Here is a 17,877-nt window from a genome sequence, read left to right as displayed (position 1 = left end):
AAAAAAAGAAAATTTATTCATAACACACGTGAAAAGACCAAGGACAACCGAGTAAACGATAAAAACGATAACAAAATAACGCTGAAAACCAATAAAAACCCTGAAAACTATACATTTCACACCTGAGCCTCAACTCTCGCGGCCCGGTACCAAACGACTCACGGACCGGTACCGGTCCGAGGCCCGGGGGTTGGGGACCGCTGCTCTACAGTGTAGCCACAGAAAATAGAGCTCCTTTTAAAAATTCTTCTTTTTCTCTGCTCAAGTTCTTATTAAGTGATTCAAGCTGAGTACATGTATTAGAAATAAAAAGTAGACTAAAATAAAGTTTGTATTCCCATGTACTAATATAATTTTATTGTACTTCTACTTAATTACTGATGTGTACTTTTGCCAACTCTGCTGCTAAAGTTCTACAAGCGTTTGAATTTTGGGGTGTACTTTGCTACTCACAGGATCGCATCCAAATTTGTAAGTAAAGTAAGTGAAGTAAGCTCATAAACTAACTGCTTGCTGCCTTAAACCTTCTCGTCCCCATTCCTTTTCATTTTATGTCTCTGACAGTCTACTGTTACTCCTTGTCCAAAATAACAAACCTAAGACAGGAACTTGTCTATGCAAACATGTTCTTGGCCCTCCATCTTTTTCTTCTTCATTCATATAATTTCACAGCATGGTGCTGGGATGACAGACTCAGTGTACAGATGGTGTATTAAAGAAGTAGTCCGATTCCTTATCTGGTGCATAAACAATTACCCCATCTTGTTGAAATGTTCAGATTTTCCACTCAGTTTTGTAGTCATACTTTAGATTGTAGTAATACAATAGTTACTCAGTAGTTAAATAATAACTAAACCATCCATTTCTGGTAGGATGTGTTGCTATATACGCTTACTGTGATACTCAGTATTTGTGCTGTATGTTGCAGCTTGTCATTTCCTTTCAGTCACCTTTCTCACTCAACATGTGTCAGTCGACCTCTCTGCTGAATCACACTTGTTATTAATCTCTGTCTCTCTTCCACAGCATGTCTTTTATCCTGTTTTCCTTCTCTCACCCCAACCAGTCGCAGCAGATGGCTCCGCCCCTCCCTGAGCCTGGTTCTGCTGGAGGTTTCTTCCTGATAAAAGGGAGTTTTTCCTTCCCACTGTCGCCATAATGCTTGCTCATAGGGGGTCATATGATTGTTGGTTATATTTCTCTGTATGTATTATTGTAGGGTCTACTTTACGAGGCTAATGTTGTTGTGATTTGGCGCTATATGAATAAAATTGAATTGAATTGTAAATATGGTCTAATATTCCTCTTGATGGGGTTTGTTGCATCTTCTTCCAACTACAGTTACTTTTTAAATCCAACTATAGACTGTATGAGCATAGCTCCTGGGTCTGACAAGTAAAGTTAACATGGAAGACCCTTAAACCTGCATTTTTCTAATGGTCACTGGCAGGGGATGTCTGTACTCACAAAAGACTTCCTGTCATGCATCTGCAGGCAAAACAACCTCTTTAAACACTTCCTTGAGGGCTTTATAGGTCCAGTCATTTATTCTGGATCATGCTGTTCAGGTTGGAAAAACTGGTCAGTCTCTCTTAGAAACGAGGATTATCCAGTGCAGTGATCCCCAAAGTGTGGGTTGAAAGTATTACAGGTAGGCTGCAGTAATAACAGAAATTCAGATTGAAATTACTCACAAGTATGTATAGTTATGCATCTATTTATGCAACTGTTTATGTATGCAAGTGTCCCAGTGGCAGGTGGGCCACACATTGGCCTTCACACTTTGCATATGACTGGGTATCATTAGCAATTTATAATCAACAGCTTGTGATATGTTTTTTTAATCAAAATGTTCGTGGAATCACTCTCTCACTCTGTTTTATGTTGATAAGAGTGAAGATTAAAGATTGGGTGGGCCACATGGGATTTCCTGGTTTTTAAATGGGCCAAAGCACTCTCAAGTCTGGGAATGGCTAATGTAGGATATGTTCATAAAAAAAGCGTAAGAAAACAGAAAATGTACATTATATGCTATTTAATAAAGGTTTTTGTAATTGACCCTCCCCACCCAACAAACCAGCTCGCACACCTCCAGTAGATCTCTATCTTTATTTGTGTATGTCTATACACATATAAAAAATAAGGACATATGTACAATGGTAATAAATATCAACATGTTTTTACAAATGAAATAAGTTACTTAACATACTTTAAAAACAAACATAATAAACCAATAACAGAAAAGCAAAAATGGGACAAACTAAACCTTGGGTGGTAACAGAATAATCCAAATGATAAAGCATGAAAACAGCAGAACTTAAAGCCTCGTGTGAGAGAAAATATTACAAGCAGACAAATGCACTGGAAGTGAAGAAATGTACATAAAATACACTACACATGCATTTTTTTTCCAAGCCTGAGACCTGTTATCTTTTTAGTTTTTGCAACATGTTATATTAAATAAAATTCTAATTGTTAAAAAAAAGGAGAAATATTAAGACATAACCAAGTACCAGTGTAAAGAGATAATGTGTTCTTAGCTTTTGGCTTTTGGGAATTTAATACTATAACGTTGACATATTGTTTTTAATCACAGATCTGCTCCTGATCCACCACTATTTATTTGGCTTTCAGGAGCTAAAAAATTAAATAATAGTTTTGGTACATCATTCAGTCTTTCATTAAGTTAGGAGATAAGAAATTCAGCAGATAAATGACTGACATGTAAACAGGAAGTTCATCAGTCTCAAGTCTTTTTTCATTTTGCTCCGGGGGAAATTTAGCTGTAGATAAAATATGAAAGGTTGCAGATATCAGCTCACTTCAGCAAAGTGGACGGACTGCTGAGACTTAAATATCAATCTGCAATTGAATTAAATCAATATTTCAACAAGAACAAAAGCAATTGCAGTCTACTTTGGCTTTTCCAAAAGGTGAAGAGGCTTAGAAAAGGTAAACATGTTGAAATGCAGCAATGAAATCCTGTACAACTCTTGAGCCATAAAACCAGAAATATTTTTTCTTTTCTTTTTTCAAAGAGAGCATTAGTGTTGCACAATATTAGTGTCTGTAAAAGTCCAAAAATGATCAAACAAAATGATGTACAAGGATGATCATATCAAAGATGTACAGTCCACTTGCAGAGAATCATGCAACACTAGGATGGAGTGCTGATGGTCGACTACCTCTTCAACCTTGGGATCATTTTAATATTCTACATCTCTCTCAAGGCTCTGTACACAGAGGGGCAAAACCACATTTTTTTGTCCGTCCCCTTCTTTCTTGCTGTGCTCCGCTGGTCCCGACAGACATGTCCCAAAAATAAAAGCCACCCCCTGATGGACAGAGCACAAAAGGAGGACAAAAACATGTAGAGTGAGTAACAGCAAACAGCTAAAAAAGTTATGCACAATATGACTTTGCCACGATCTGATCTGTTGTTGGCTATGCTTCAAAGTTTGCTTGGAAGTGGAACAGAAAGTATGTCAGAATATTTTTTTTGGACATCATTACATCAGCGTGGAACACGTCGTATTTTGGGCAACGCGACCTTTTGGAAAATTCAATAATATGATAATATGAGCTTTGGCTTTGTGCTAAAACTTATGGGATATGAAAACTTCCAACGATTAATGATATGTAGTTATGTAGTTAGTTGTCTATTCTGAGCAGGAGGCTGAAATGAAAAGAACCTCAAACTTGCAAGTACAGCAGAGGTTTTGAAACAGAGATTTGAGGCAGGAAGGCCTTCCTTGGGTCAGCTTATTTTGATGGCTGTCACACTGGAGGATTTTCTCTTTAATAAAATGCTCTTGCCACAAGCTTCAGGCTGTATGTGGCCCCCTTTCTTATCTTTTGCCAGGGAGATAGCTTTTCAGGTGCACCTGCACTTCAAGACTTGCATAAAAGAGCACACAAGGACAGCTTTGATGGGGAAAAAACACAAGCTGGTAAAATGGGATGGATAGACCTTTTTGACATTGGCAAATTTTTACATGATAATGGCGCTAGTGGCGTCCAGTAAAGTTAAACAAAAGTCACTACATGAGAACCAAATCTCATGATAAATGATAAATAGCTGCTTATTGGGATAAACCAGGCCGGGCCTCAGGTCGGTAACTATTCTTATACTGTAGTCATACTATGACATTGGTCTTGAAATATTTGGCATGAAATAGAAACTAAGTACAGTTGTTACTAATTAAACTAATTAAAGGATCTGTTCTATTCGGGTACAGGTTGTTAATTAATGTGGCCAGTAACACCTGCGACGTCTGTTAAAATGGTCTTTGCTAATGGACTATTACTGTTTACAACGTTAGCAGTGGAAGTTCAGTTGTTTGCTTTGAAGCAAATATGAAACCCATAAGAGAAGTTGTGCTTTATTTATCACAAAGCAGACCGACTGCACTCATGGTTACAAGAATTTCCCAACTTTTTGGTCAGTTTTGTTTATCTCAAAGGCTAAGTGGCAAACTTTGCACTGGAAAAACAAAGCCAGTGCTAAAGTGCATTTCCTCTAAGGGTATAAAAAAAGTTTTTGACCTCTGAGTATAGACTCTCCCATGACAACAACTGTAGAGGGTCTAAAGCTATTCATAACTCATCTATTGGGATTTTGTTAAGGCCTGTAGCTAGCTGCTGTTTTCTAGGCCTCACTTCTGCTAATTCGAGTCACCAAACCTCTCAAAAGAGTTTGTGGTGTTGGTGCCACGTATTGGTCTACTGTGTGGTACAGGAGTCAGTGTGCCTGTGCTTGGATATAAAATCTACAAATGTAGCTTGGTTAGCATTAGTCAGCATTAGCATTGTTAGCACTTTCCAAAAAATTTAACAGCTAATCACATTTCTTAAAAAAGTTAGCAAAATGTGTTTGCAAACCGGTGAGAACCATCATGGTAGCTAGATCCATCAGTTCAGTAAAGAAATAACTAGTTTGGCTTTTAATGCATTATTAACTTTCTGTCAAAGAAAGTGTAAAACAGATTCAAGCTCAAGATGTTCCAGTTTCATATTTTTGGGCTGCACTTGGCATTTGTGTATTTACAGTTGGCCTGCTTTCAGCATCATAATTAACAGACAGATGTGAAAGCGGTATCTCAGTTATTTAATAAAACCCTTTTCAGACAGTGACCATATTGGGTTCATCAATCTCTCAGATTGGTACACGGTTGTGAGGTGATCTTGTGTGTTTAGACTTTCACCATAAGTAAACAGTGAAGATTACTGTACTTTTCAGTGTTTTTGGTCACAGGAACACTGTTACTATGGTGGGTGCTCATGTTAAACACGTCCACACTTGGTCAGTGTATATAAAAGACACGGGTGTCAAACGTAAAGCCCGGGGGCCAGAACTGGCCCATCTCCAAACCAGCCTACATGACTGTTTGGGAAAATGTGAAGGAGTATAAAGCAGTTTGAGATAAATAAGGACTTTGAACTGTGAATCATCCAAAGCTTCTTCAGTAGAATTCATGAATATAAGCACTGCTTTGGGAAAACAGTATAATAGGGCTTCTTTAATAGTAAGGAGAGCATGTTTGAAAGCACCTTAAGTGAATTTCCCAAAATGTTGAATTACTCCTTTAAGAGACACTCTGGGCAACCGAAGTGTCAGAGAAGCCAAATAAATAAACTAAATAATTTGCAACGCTACACTGAGCAGCAGCAAGAGCTAAAAACTCTGAACTGGAAATCGTTTATGGCTATGACATTTCTTAAATCTGCTTTCATGGATTTAATTAAGTGGAACAATACCTTTCACTGGTTTCTGGCCACTTTCTGTCTGGAGCCAACGGTTTGTCGGTACAGGTTCATTCAGTCTGTCTGTCCATCAACACTGTATGTATGTATGAGTGTGTGTGTGTTCTCTTCATGTCGTCATGTTTTACATTATTCTCCGTCTGTATAAGTCCACAGTAGCTCCGGGTCCGTCTCTGGGCGTCGGTAACAGGGAGGGGGGTTTCAAGGGGGTTTAAGGATCCATCGCAAACACACTGTAGTCCAGGATGGTTGGGATTCAGAAGACTGTGAGTGTGTGTGTAAAAGTGTGTGTGGGAGGGGTAGTTTCTTTCTTGGCAGTGCAAGTTACCACCCTCACCAAATACATCGAATATAAAGCACTTATTGAGACATCCACAGCGGTCGCAACAGCGAGGGCTCAGCTACATTCTCCGTGCCAAATGTCTTCACGTCAACTTCGATTTGAAATCAAGTGTGCAATTACTGCTCAGCTGCTATGAGCTGAATGCAAATAGCCTTTGCACAAGCTTCCACAGAAAAAAAAAAAAAGTGCAACCAAAACACCTATCTGTCACACTCTGTGACTCTTAATAAATGTCATACGGAGCGCACTTGAAGTATAGTGGACTTGAAGGTGTGTTTGAAGGTCGCCATGCAGGGCCGTGCGAGGAGTAATGTAACGCCAGGAGCTTTTCCTCACATTGTCATTCAAAAGTGGGGAGCCGTTAGTCGCTGATGACTATTTGAACACTGCCGTATTTCCAGAGCAAAAGAATAACGAGAAATGTCTTAATTCAAAGCAACGGTCATCACATCAAATCAAAAAGGAAGAGATCGAAGTCTTTTTCGGGTGGTAAATACAAGGTGTGGAAAGGGCGAAAATACAAACTGTCTCGAGAGACTGTCCTTCATTCAACAAAAAATATTTAAAAAACGTAGTCTTTTTCCATTGAATTTCTTCTCTTTGTCTTTCTCTCTCTCTCCTCTCCATCCCGTACGAAGCTCGGGGACGTGATTGTCGTCTTGCTTAGAGATTAGGCTTTTTTTCTACTGCTCTCACACTCTCGGCTCACGAATACAAAAAAAAAGGGAAGACACGCTTCCAGTTTTTAAGTGCAGTAAGCTGTAAAAGTCTCAAAGGAGCAGAAAGACAGAGAATCAGTTCAATATTTCCAGTTAGTTGTCCTTGTCGTTTGTCAAGTGGTTTGAGAACTGGGGCAAAACGCTTCGCTTGGTCCGCTCTTTGTAGAAGAAATGTGCCCTTCTGAGAACAGGTAACGCCATTTGTTTGATTTCCGCGTGCTCGAGGTGTTCTCCCCTGCGTTTGTCCTTTTTTTTTTCTTCTTAAATACACAATGTACACAAGTGGCGGTTGCACAGCGGAAGCAGAAAAAGCCACAACCATGACTGCATGTTGTCCAAAACACAATAATTAGAAGAGTTCATGTCGCTCGAACACAGTGTATGAGTGTGTATATTTAACATGCTGTGTGCTATAAATGTCTACAGTGAGCCAAACAGCCATTGGTGGAGCGAGAAAGAGGGAGTGAGAGAGAGCGCGGGGGAATTGACAGCATGTTGTTGCAAGAGAGAGAGAGAGCAGGCATCCTCGAAAGGACAGAGGTAGGTTGGTTGTTTTTGTTTTTTTTCAAACTCGGGGAACGGAGACGGAGGAGGATGGGCCTACACCGACGACTCCTCCGGGTTTGCGTCGGGTAGCACGCTTCTCTGCTGCAGGGTGCGTCTCAGCTCTTCCTTGAAGGGGCTGGAGTAGTCGTTCCCACCCATGCCGAGGCCTCCCAGCCCACCTCCCCCAGCACCAGTCCCGCTAGCCCTTTCCTCCCCTGCTGTGCTCAGGTTGAGGCGGATGTAGCCGTTGCTACCGGAGCCTCTGATGTTTGTGAGGCTGAGACGGCTGGGGGAGTGGATGGGCTGGCCGGGTATGGCGCTGGGCGACGCCGTGCTGCTGACACTGCTGGGCCCCAGGGCATGACCGGGAACGATCTTCAGGGAGCCGTCTGAATAATAGTAGTTGGCACCTGTCTCCCAGAAGCGGTCTTCATCCGTGGGCATCTTGCTAGGCACAAAGGTGGGCGGCTCCTTAGGCAGGGTGATGGGGTATACGAGGGTGCTCTCGAGAGGCTTCATGTCTGCTCCCTTTCCCAGTGCCAGCTTCAGCCTCCTGCGCAGGTACAGAGCTACGACGAGAAGCATCAGGCACGCTGCTCCGAGCGTGATGACCAGCACCCAGAAGAGGCCCATGCTGCTGTCCGGAGCCCGTGCTTCCATGAAGACTGGAGCGCTGGCTACCACTGCCACCTGGTAGCGTTCTGTCTGAAACTTGACTCCCTGCTCCTCAGAGTAGCAGATGTAGCGGCCCGCTTGCAACTGGCCCGCTTCAGGGATGATGAGAGCTTTGAGGGTCCGGTCGAAGCGCGGCCCTCCTGCCTCCGGATCACCCAGCTGAAGCTCACGGTCGTTGAGAACCCAACAAGGCTGAGCCAAGTTGGAGACCAGCTGGCAGGGCAGCACCATGTCAGACCCCACCACAACGGTGACGTTCCTGAGACGGGAGTGCTCTGGAGAGGTGGAGGAGGGGCGGAGGGTGCAGGGAAGAGAAGACAAGAGTGGGGGTTAAGTGTCATCCATAATAAATCCATTTCATATTCTGCACTAGCCAGCTCTCCTGTGCTTAATTCAATTTATTCAGCTCAGTTCAAATGTACTCGCTGAGTCCATTCCCTTTACTTGCTGCTGATTTGCTCCTGCACTGACAATCAATTCCCACAAGGGGCCACTAGAGAGGTGTCAGCGCCACACTCACCAGGGCTGGGGATGGAAACCGGCTTATCAAACTTGGCTTTTCCCCGGTTGAATCTCTCCAGCATGAGGTCCTGTGAGAGGGAGGAGGTGGACCTGGAGAGAAGAGGGCAGAAAGCAGAGATGAAGATTAATAATGTTACAATAAGGAACCGAGAACATTTTAGTAGTGGAAGAAACAGGCACAGAATGAGGGGAATCAATAAAAAATGCACAGAAAAATCGTTTTTCCAACACTTTAACAACAAAATGTATTTAATCAGACAGATATTTCAGTAGAAATAAAATAAAAACTGTAACAGTACGGAAAGCCAAGGTTACCTCACAGCTTCAGGCTGAAAGTCGAAAAATTTTATTTTATAGGATTTATGCATTTCACTGGCAAATGAAGGAATCTCTGTAGTAATAGGATAGTTTTTATTTTTATTTTTTTATTTCTAGATCGATCAGTGTCCAAAACACTAAAGGATGTAAAAAGGCAGCAGTCATTAGAGCCCTGTATCGTTATTTCCAAGTTTCTTTAACTAAAGACGTGATGATTAAATAAAAGAAATCAGTGCAAGCAAACTCAACCACATCAAAAAGACAAAGTTCTTTATAGATCTGTTGAGTTCATATACACTGAGTTCTTTTGCCGACTCACAGTCACTGTGATGTATGATTACTAAGCAGTTTTTGAATCTCTGGAGACTTCTTAGCTGCCGGTTCCTTGACAGATTCCTGATGAGAGGAGATGATTTGCAAGGTGCGCAGAGACACACTTGCAAATCTGGGACAAACACAGACTTAACACGACACGAGTACCCGAGGCGAGCTGAGATGAGAGGAAGTGCAACTGGCTGGTGTCAGATGCAGTACCGACTCGTCACAAAGGGATATAACCAGCTTGAACTTTTCTTAAGAGCATAAATTAGAGCCGTGTCACTAGTTGACCGGACTGGTGGTGATGTTGAGATGAATCAGTGGAAAAAAGATACGATAGTTTTCCTTATTAATTATAATTTAGAGCAGTGAAGTGGAAGATAGATCCAATCATCATTATCTAATGATGATTGGATAAATTAAATCAGCCTACTGCGATCAGGCGCTGGAATATTCCAATTAATGAAACAGTTCAGGGGTACATTTTGTTTCAGGGGTGATTCAGATGCTTGTCTAACATTTGTACATCAGCAGATTCCTTTAAAGCAAATTATTTTTTCAGTATAGCATGGATGGATGGGTGTACATAGGTACTAGTCTCACCCTCGGTGGAGGTCGATGCGGACGCAGGCCCTACCCTCGCTGTCCCAGGCGCAGTAGGGATCCCGGGCGAGCAGACAGTCTGGCTGAGACTGATAGCGGCTGCAGTTGGCCAAGGGCAGCTGGAGAACCTCAGAACGAGATCCGATGTACAAGTACTTCTACAGAGAGGCAGAAAGAGAAGAAGAAGAAGAAGACAAAGTCCAGATCCAGAAGAAAGATAAACAGAGAGAGAGGGAGAGAGTGACTCAGTTAGGGGTTAGAGGAGATAATGGGATAATCACTCTCAATTACAATAACATTCACCCCCCCCCCCCCCCCCCCCCCCCAACCCTCCTCCAAATCCAATCTGGTTTGCACTCTTTTCGCAAAATGCTGTTATAATATGTCTGATCGCAGCTAAGCCAGCATTAATGAGATAAGCACGAAGCTTTAGGGAACGCCCTGTCGGAAGGCCATCGATCGACGGACGCGCTGCTGTAGAGCGGCGGGGACACAGTAGCCGTCAGCACACAGGTTCAGATGACAGCTCAGAGAAGCTGAGAAAACAGAAGGGCCAAGGGTTCAATTCCCCGCTGTGCTGAAGGATTGTAATGACTGTTATTTGGGAAGAGACTTTCAGATTCATCAGGAAACAAATCATCACAAGACAAAGCAGCACTGCCTCCCCTGGATACCAATGAGCAAATGATGAGACAACAAAGAGGGAAAGCAGATTCAAAAAGCACGCTGAAGGAATGTGATCACACGAAGAGAGAGCAACCAGACAGGAGATTCCCAAAACAAAAAGGAACTTTGTAGCCCCCATCCCCAAGAGACCATTAAGATTCCTCATCTCTCACAAAGACAGAAAACAATACACCTAGGAGTGTGTGGTGCCATGGAAACAGATGAAAGTTCAAATTCAAATAGTAGAGTAAAAGATGAGGTGAATTAAATGTGTTGACTTAGGGTTAAATTTTTATTAAATTTTAATAACATTTGCAAATTGTTTCAGTGAAGTTTAATAAACTCCTTGCTATCTAAAATATAACAGGACACCGGAGTATATTCTTGAGCATCTCACACTTCTGATAATCAGCTGTCTGCTTGACGTTTATTCAGCTGTGTAAAAACTATAACTTTAATCTCAGCCAAACCGATTTACTCAGGAACAAATAAAATACTAAAAAAAGCCAAACAACAACATTTTGAAGTTATCTAAGTGACTTATATATCATGTTTAACCTGAGTAGCGAAAGACAGCGGTGGGTTTGAAAACGATCTGCCGGGAGTCCGGTGTTCTCACGGGCTCTAGTGAGCCTTGCCCCCGGCTAGCTATCGAGCTAGTGGGTAACAGATGTCTCAGAAAACGTCGGAGCACTTTTGAAAATATGTGGTGTCTTGATACACTGAGCAGATATTTGAGGTTTACACAGCTACATTCTCGCCTGAAAATATGTTAAACTTTATTTTGTGACCCAGAAAGAATAATAAGAGTAATATTAAGACTAACTAGCTGCCGCCATTGTTATGGCTATGGGACGCAGCTTCTTCTTCTTCTTCGGGGTTTAACGGCAGCTGGCATCCTTGTACATGCAGTGCTGCCATCTTCTGTTTCAGTCCGTTATTACACTCTTAAATCCTACTACTTATTCCTGCGTCTTTTGGGATCTTACAAAGCTTCAAACGACGCGTCGACTATTAAATCAGTCGTCGACGATTTTGATAGTCGACGTAATCGTGACTAGTCGACTAATCGTGGCAGCCCTAGTATCGAGACACCTGCTTTCCAAGTGTGCAACAGAACCAAATGTAGACGTCACTTCGCTAAAGGCGCTGCTAGAGTCTTTCTGCTTGGTCCATTCTGGGATACTGTGAAGACACAGCAGTCTGCTCTGAAGCAGAGGACACACTCGCTGGTTGTGGTGAAACACAGAAATATGTGCATGGGAGCCACAGTGAATGCTATGGAAAGATGCTTCTGTGCATCCTTTTTCCCCCTCCTTTGGGAACGCTGTCCCACAAATCAAAGTGACAACATATATTGTGTAAATTGCTGGAGTGTTTTCTACTTTATACAACAGCTTACCAATAAGCTATTTAAAAAATAGGGCCATTATACGACTTTATTCAAATGCTTGTTATGAAGTTGTTGCCTCGTTGAAGGACATCATAAGGCAGGCTTAGAGAACAACTCCATAAACAGGGATAATGATCCAATAGTAGTTTGCATAGGTCGTGTCCTCATTTTGGTTGCTGCTGTATCGGCAAAATTTAGTATTTATTTTTTTGCTTTTTCCATTTTAATTCAGAGATGCTAATTGATACGATATGAAGACATTCTAAAGAGACAGAAAAGGAAGCTACAGGTGGACTGAATACTAACTGTGAATACTGTCTTTCATTTGTGCTACTGCATCCAACACACTGGTCCTTGAAGGCATGTTTTTAATCGAAATCTGAGTCTGAACTAAATGAAAGCCGAGTGTTTTAAAGGGGCACCGGAGCGATTCGAGGTGTCAGCGTGTTCCAGTGAGCGCTCGGCATGTGGCAACACCTAAAAACACCTTCCCTCCACACCTTTCCAATTAAGGGGCTGTATCCTGCATTAATATTAACGCCCACTTCACATACCGATGAGTTAACGGCTTGGGGCTGAGGAAGGTGTCAGATGCTTCGAGCAACACTCAAACTACCAGCATGTTTCATGCGTGCAACACGAGTGTAGTACTGTGAATGCCTTGCAGGAAACACAGTTTCACAGTGTGAGCGGCTATCGCTGCATTTTAACATAAATAAGACTGCACAGCATTTAGTAACGCTTTTATTTTTAAGGGTTTAAGTAGGACTGAACACAGCTAAGCCAGAGATGGTCAAGACGTGCTGTTTTATTCCTAGTTTGGGTTTCATGGGCACCCTGACTGCTCTTTGGCCATACACAACAAAGTGTGATGCATTGTGCATACTGATGTCTTTCCATCAGTTTTCTGCAACTTGAGTTGCAGTAGCTCGTCTGTTGGATTGGACCACAGGCGCCGGCCTTTGCTCCCCGTGTCTATCAGTGAGCCATTTGGATAGATACCTCACAAAAGCTGCAGTTCTGGAGATATTTCCTCCCAGTCAAGTAGCCATCACAGTCTGACCCTTGTCAAACTCAAATCTTTAAACTTGCACCTTTTTTCCTGCTTCTAACACGTTAACTTAGAAGACAAAGTGTTCCCTTGTTAATATATCTCGCCCACAAACAGTTGCCATGATTGTTGGGATTTTCTCTGTTTTCTCTGTGTGATTGTAGGGTCTTTCTCTTACAATATAAAGCACATTGAGGAAACTGTTGTTGTGATTTGGCGTGGGATCATCCCTTTTCTTCACTTCACATGTCAGAGGTCTCTCGCAAGACTTCTCCAAAATCGCAGATGATGCCATGCAACTGTGTTCACATGCTGGGCTGTGTGAATGGACGTTCACGTGTAAAAACAGCAACAACTGAAACACATCCTGTTGTCGTTTTCTTACCTTGGCGTGGGAGATGGTCAGGCTGTCGACTGGCTGGGCCGTTTCAAACAGCTGGATCTCCTCTATCACGTGGGCCTCTGAACCCAGGATCACCACCCTCTGCAGCCAGCCCTCCGCTGCAGCACAGAGAGGAAGAAGACGAAGAAGATTTGAGCTCACTTTACTTCTGTCCTGTTCACATGGCAGTTTTCAGTCGAGTTTACTTTGGTGCACTTTTGGTGCAACACAGAACACCCAGCACACCTTTGACAGCAAAGAAGGGAATTTAAATATAAATCATACAATTTTGGCAAATATTTACAAAAATAAACCAGCGCTCCAGCTCATTTGTACCATAGCGATATGTTACAGTAAATCACCCCATGCACCTGTCACTGCATAGCCATCAGTTTAAATATTAATGATCAGCACACAATCACCTGTGACTGCACAACATTTGACATCCTAATATATTCACACACACACACACACACACACACATACACACACACACACACACACACACACACACACACACACACACACACACAAGCTCATTTAAATATTAATGATGAAATATGATAATGTACAGCGCTCCTTTGGTGCCAACCATTTAAATATTAAAGCACAAGCTGCAAAAATATAACCTATGCAGCAAACAGTTTTTTCATTAACTATTGATTGCCAAAGACACACTGAGTGTGTTGCTCAACTGCTTCTGGTTCATGCGGAGTATCTGAAAAGCTAGCAAGGCAACAGTTAAGGTTTTATGGCATTTTTTTTCTTGCCACAGCAAGAAAACCCCCCCAAAGACAGGTAAAACTAAACTAACACCACTGATCATATGTGCTTGCCCCTCTGATGTGCTGAAGAGCCGGTATACAAATAGAGAGAGGCCGTAAATGGAGCAGCTGACCTCAGTGCAGCTCTAAGTGGCGTTATTAATTACACCTGGGCTTTTCCTGGTGTGACTCAAAACAAGGCCAGCTTCGCTACGGGCCACACATCAGCATCACGCCAAGGGTCAGACGTGTATACAATACCGACATGCTTTAACTGAATACAAAATGCAAGGCCTGCATTATCTTCAAGTGTAACGTTGCGCATGTAAAGGTTTTGTTGACCAGTCAACAAAATTGTGCACTTTAACTACAGTTTTAACTACAAAGTACGCGATCATAAGGCTGTTATATTGCAACATCCCCTTTTTATTTTTTTCCCTGTAAAGGTTTTTCATGTAACCCGCTGCATGGAGATGTTGGAAGTATCATAACTGTTTCGGCTGCTTTTACAGCCTCCTGTAGTTCTGGTTTAAACACTTAGATTCTGAGGTACGCTTCTTTCCAGCTGAGTAACTTTCTGCCTGCTTCCTGTCTGCTATTGTGTAGACTGTGTAAGAAAAAACCTGACACAAATATGTTCTTAGCGAACTGATACTGTCTCGCAGCAAATGGATACACGGGCCTCTCTTTTCACTCAGTAATGAAGTTCTCAGTCCCACACCTCTCCCTCACGAGATTGCCTGCCTTCAGCATCAGCTTTCAGTTTGGTGTTAGCTAGCATGTGAACCTGCAGGTGCAAAGCTGTCGTGCAAATCTGTTTGGTTTGGTGTTTGGTGCAAAGGCTGTGCAGAACATTTTTTTTGAAAACCTTAAGATATATGCAGGCTTTAAATTTTAAATTTAAAAATATTGGCTGGGAAAAAAAAGCAACCGAAGACGAGTAGAAAGTCCCCTCCAACAGAAAAACGCGAATCACTAATGCGCAAAGCCAGGGTGTCATCAATCGTTTTCATCGACATCAATTTGTGATTGAAAAGGTCACGAAAAGGAAATTTTCTTGCTGGAACATCCATCTGCCGTACTGAGCTCCAGCTCAGCAACAGACTACAGATGAATTTAAAAGACTGGAGGTGCTCCTGGCCCTTCAACACCTCGGGTAGCAGCATTTGAAGAGGTTTTTTTCTTTTTTTAAGTGGTGTGTGGGGAGCTGATGCTGGAGGAAGAGGAAGAGGAGATCCTGTGCTCCTTTCATGTAGGGCATTGTGAACAAGTTTAGATCCCTGGTGATGAAAGGTATTTCAGGCACAGCTGGTGGGGTGACCTTGATGTGTGTGTGTGTGTTACGTGCTGACATGCGCTTTCTTCTGTGGTCCTCTTGATTACGAGACTGTCACAGATAATGCAAAAAGCTAACCCAGCAGCCAGAGGGGGGCTTGAGAGATGGAAATACACATACAGGCATAGCAAGCAGAAGGCATATCACCGCACTCGCCTCTCACGCCGTCACAGACCAGTGTCGGCTAATCCCTCAATCCCACAGCCTGTTTTTCCCCCCCGTTTAAAAACAGTGTTGTCAAGCACTTCTCCTCCTCTCTCTCTCGCTCTCTGTCTCTTTTTTTCACATCAGCTGTCGCTATGCCGTCGCTAATAGCTAATCAAGCCCGCAGCCCAATTGGCACTGCGAGCGCACGTCTGCCAAGGGCCCCGTTGAGTTTGTGCCGTGAAGCACGACAAGCGGGGATGACTGCACTTGGCTCAGAGAGTGTGAGTGTGCATATCTGTGTGTGTCCATTAGTAAGGTGCTAGCGCCCGCGCGTGTGTGCGTGTTTGTGTCGCAGCAGCGGCGGCCGTGTGTGTGTCCGGGCTGGCCTCACCGCCTGCCAGCAGAGAAGCCCCGAGTCCGCTGTTGTCACACTGTCAGTGTTGTCCCAGTCACTCTGTCTCTGCAGTGATCTGAATGATAAGTAGGTGAGTCTTTCCATTCATGAGATGGGCTGCATTCAAATTCACATTCCCTGGAATCCGCTATTAGATGTGTATTATCCAGGATTAAAGCTCCGGGAGGGCGGCCTGATTTCTGATCCAAAACAGGACACCTGCGAATGGGCCCAATGGCTACTGACTGGAGATATTAATTAAGTCGCGGGTGCGTAGACGTTTCCTTTGATGCATGAAGACGGATCTCAGCATGCAAATCTAGCCCCTAATTGAAACTCAGCTAAAGTCTGGCCAGATGGCATGTTGTTTTCGTGCCACCGTACCTTATGCCAGTACCTGTTCCTCTGTGCTGCCACGGCCCGTAAGCTCTTATCTCTATGACAAACACTCTATGCATGTCATATATTTTCACCGGCACGCTGAGAACACCTCAGCTCTACAGATGGGGGTCAAAAAAATAACAGAAACATCATAAATCATGAACGCTGTGCAGTCTGCTTAAAGATGATGATTCAACTTTATCGCCTTTTTTTCTTTTTGAAGCTCCAGAGCAAGATGCTCTCTTGGCCTCATAGCGCCGCAGTGAGCGGAGACGGGCGGCGAGCTGTGAATAGTCGTGTCAGTGGGAATGGAAGCAGCGATTGCAGTTGAAATGTCACAGCATTCGGGCCGTTCGTTAAAGAGCAAAAATTAGCTGAAGTGACAGTTGAAGTGGAAGCGCTGAAAGCAGCCGAGGAGTCACTGGAGGGGTAGGGGGCATTAAAAGGCTTGAATTATTGCTTCAGTTTAAGTGTAGCAATGGAAGCAATCAGAGTTTTCTTGTTGAAGTGCCAGGGACGGGAGAAGTGTGTGCAGGGTAAACAGTTGAGCAGTGGGAATAGGCTCTGAGGAGGGAGTGTACACGATTGGTGATGCGTTTCCCAATAAAAACATCAGTGTTTTAGCCAAACACCCATGCCAGCATCACGATTCATTACCTGTGCCGATGAAGAGCATGTTGTACGGCCTCTGGTCCAGGGCGCTGACGCGATCCACCGCCAGCCTCGTGAAGTTGACGCCCTTGGTGAGCAGCAGGAGGCTGCCCAAAGCTTTGTCCTCCATCAGAGGGTGCTTCTTGGCAAAGTTGAGCGTGGCGTCAGGCAGCTGCAGGGAGCTGTTGTAGCCGTTCTCCCTGTCTGAGTTGGTTATACACTGCAGTAAAGAGAGAAAAGAAGGAGGGACAGGGGAGGGAAATGAAGGGAGAAGGATATGAGGAGAAAGTAAGAGGGCCAGGAAGGAGAAAGAGGAAGAGGAGGAAACTTCTTAGCTGCAGCTGACACAGGTTGGCACGGTTAGCTGGCTTACAAACCAGTGCCCTCCCTCCACCCCTTCCTCTTCTTCAGTTTTGCTTCGCACTGGCTCTCACCTCCGCCTGCCATCACACCCCTTCCTTTCCTTCCTTTCCTGTGGAGCTGGATCATTATGTCCTTGGCCTCCAAACTACGCCACATCACCCAATTTCTCTTCTTGTTTTCCCTCCCTCCTTAACTATCTCATAGGGACTATTTTCCTGCTCTGTGAAGCTGTCTACAACTTGATCAAAAATTCAAACATTGGCAGTTTCTTACCGATCCCGGCCGCGGTGTGGGGACAGAACCCGTGTAGCGTCCCCACCTCTGGGACGCCTCTCTGTACTCCTTGTAGGACCCTTTGAACACCTCCTTCACGTTACTTATCTGGTACTGACACACAGCTGACACGTCCACGTCGCCCCTGCAACATGGCAGCAACATGGGGGAATCGGTGATGTGTGGCAGTAATAATCGAGACAAATTACCTGTCGTACAAGTCAGCGAGACACACTCAACAGGATGTGAACATGTACGTTTAAAAATAG

The 17,877-nt window shown here is 43.5% G+C and overlaps 1 protein-coding gene across 2 annotated transcripts in view; it reads right to left on the bottom strand.

Annotated features, from left to right (window-relative positions):
- Positions 1 to 2,095: 2,095 nt before the first annotated feature.
- sema4c (sema domain, immunoglobulin domain (Ig), transmembrane domain (TM) and short cytoplasmic domain, (semaphorin) 4C) overlaps positions 2,096 to 17,877 on the bottom strand; it is a 113,011-nt gene continuing 97,229 nt past the window's right edge. For both annotated transcript variants that reach the window (XM_006797471.2, XM_006797472.2), the window contains 7 exons: positions 17,609 to 17,753; positions 16,979 to 17,192; positions 13,303 to 13,418; positions 9,808 to 9,965; positions 8,567 to 8,658; positions 5,758 to 8,321; positions 2,096 to 3,335 (listed from right to left, as the gene is read on the bottom strand). In XM_006797471.2, the coding sequence (XP_006797534.1) occupies positions 7,426 to 8,321; positions 8,567 to 8,658; positions 9,808 to 9,965; positions 13,303 to 13,418; positions 16,979 to 17,192; positions 17,609 to 17,753 (1,621 nt within the window). In that variant the 3' untranslated portion in view covers positions 2,096 to 3,335; positions 5,758 to 7,425. The remainder of the gene's footprint in view (positions 3,336 to 5,757; positions 8,322 to 8,566; positions 8,659 to 9,807; positions 9,966 to 13,302; positions 13,419 to 16,978; positions 17,193 to 17,608; positions 17,754 to 17,877) is intronic.

This window comes from Neolamprologus brichardi, chromosome 12, assembly GCF_056152115.1.
Source record: "Neolamprologus brichardi isolate AB-2024 chromosome 12, ASM5615211v1, whole genome shotgun sequence".
Lineage (NCBI taxonomy): Eukaryota > Metazoa > Chordata > Actinopteri > Cichliformes > Cichlidae > Neolamprologus > Neolamprologus brichardi.
Note: the sequence above shows the minus strand (reverse complement) of the source record. Positions and strands in the feature narration are given on the sequence as shown.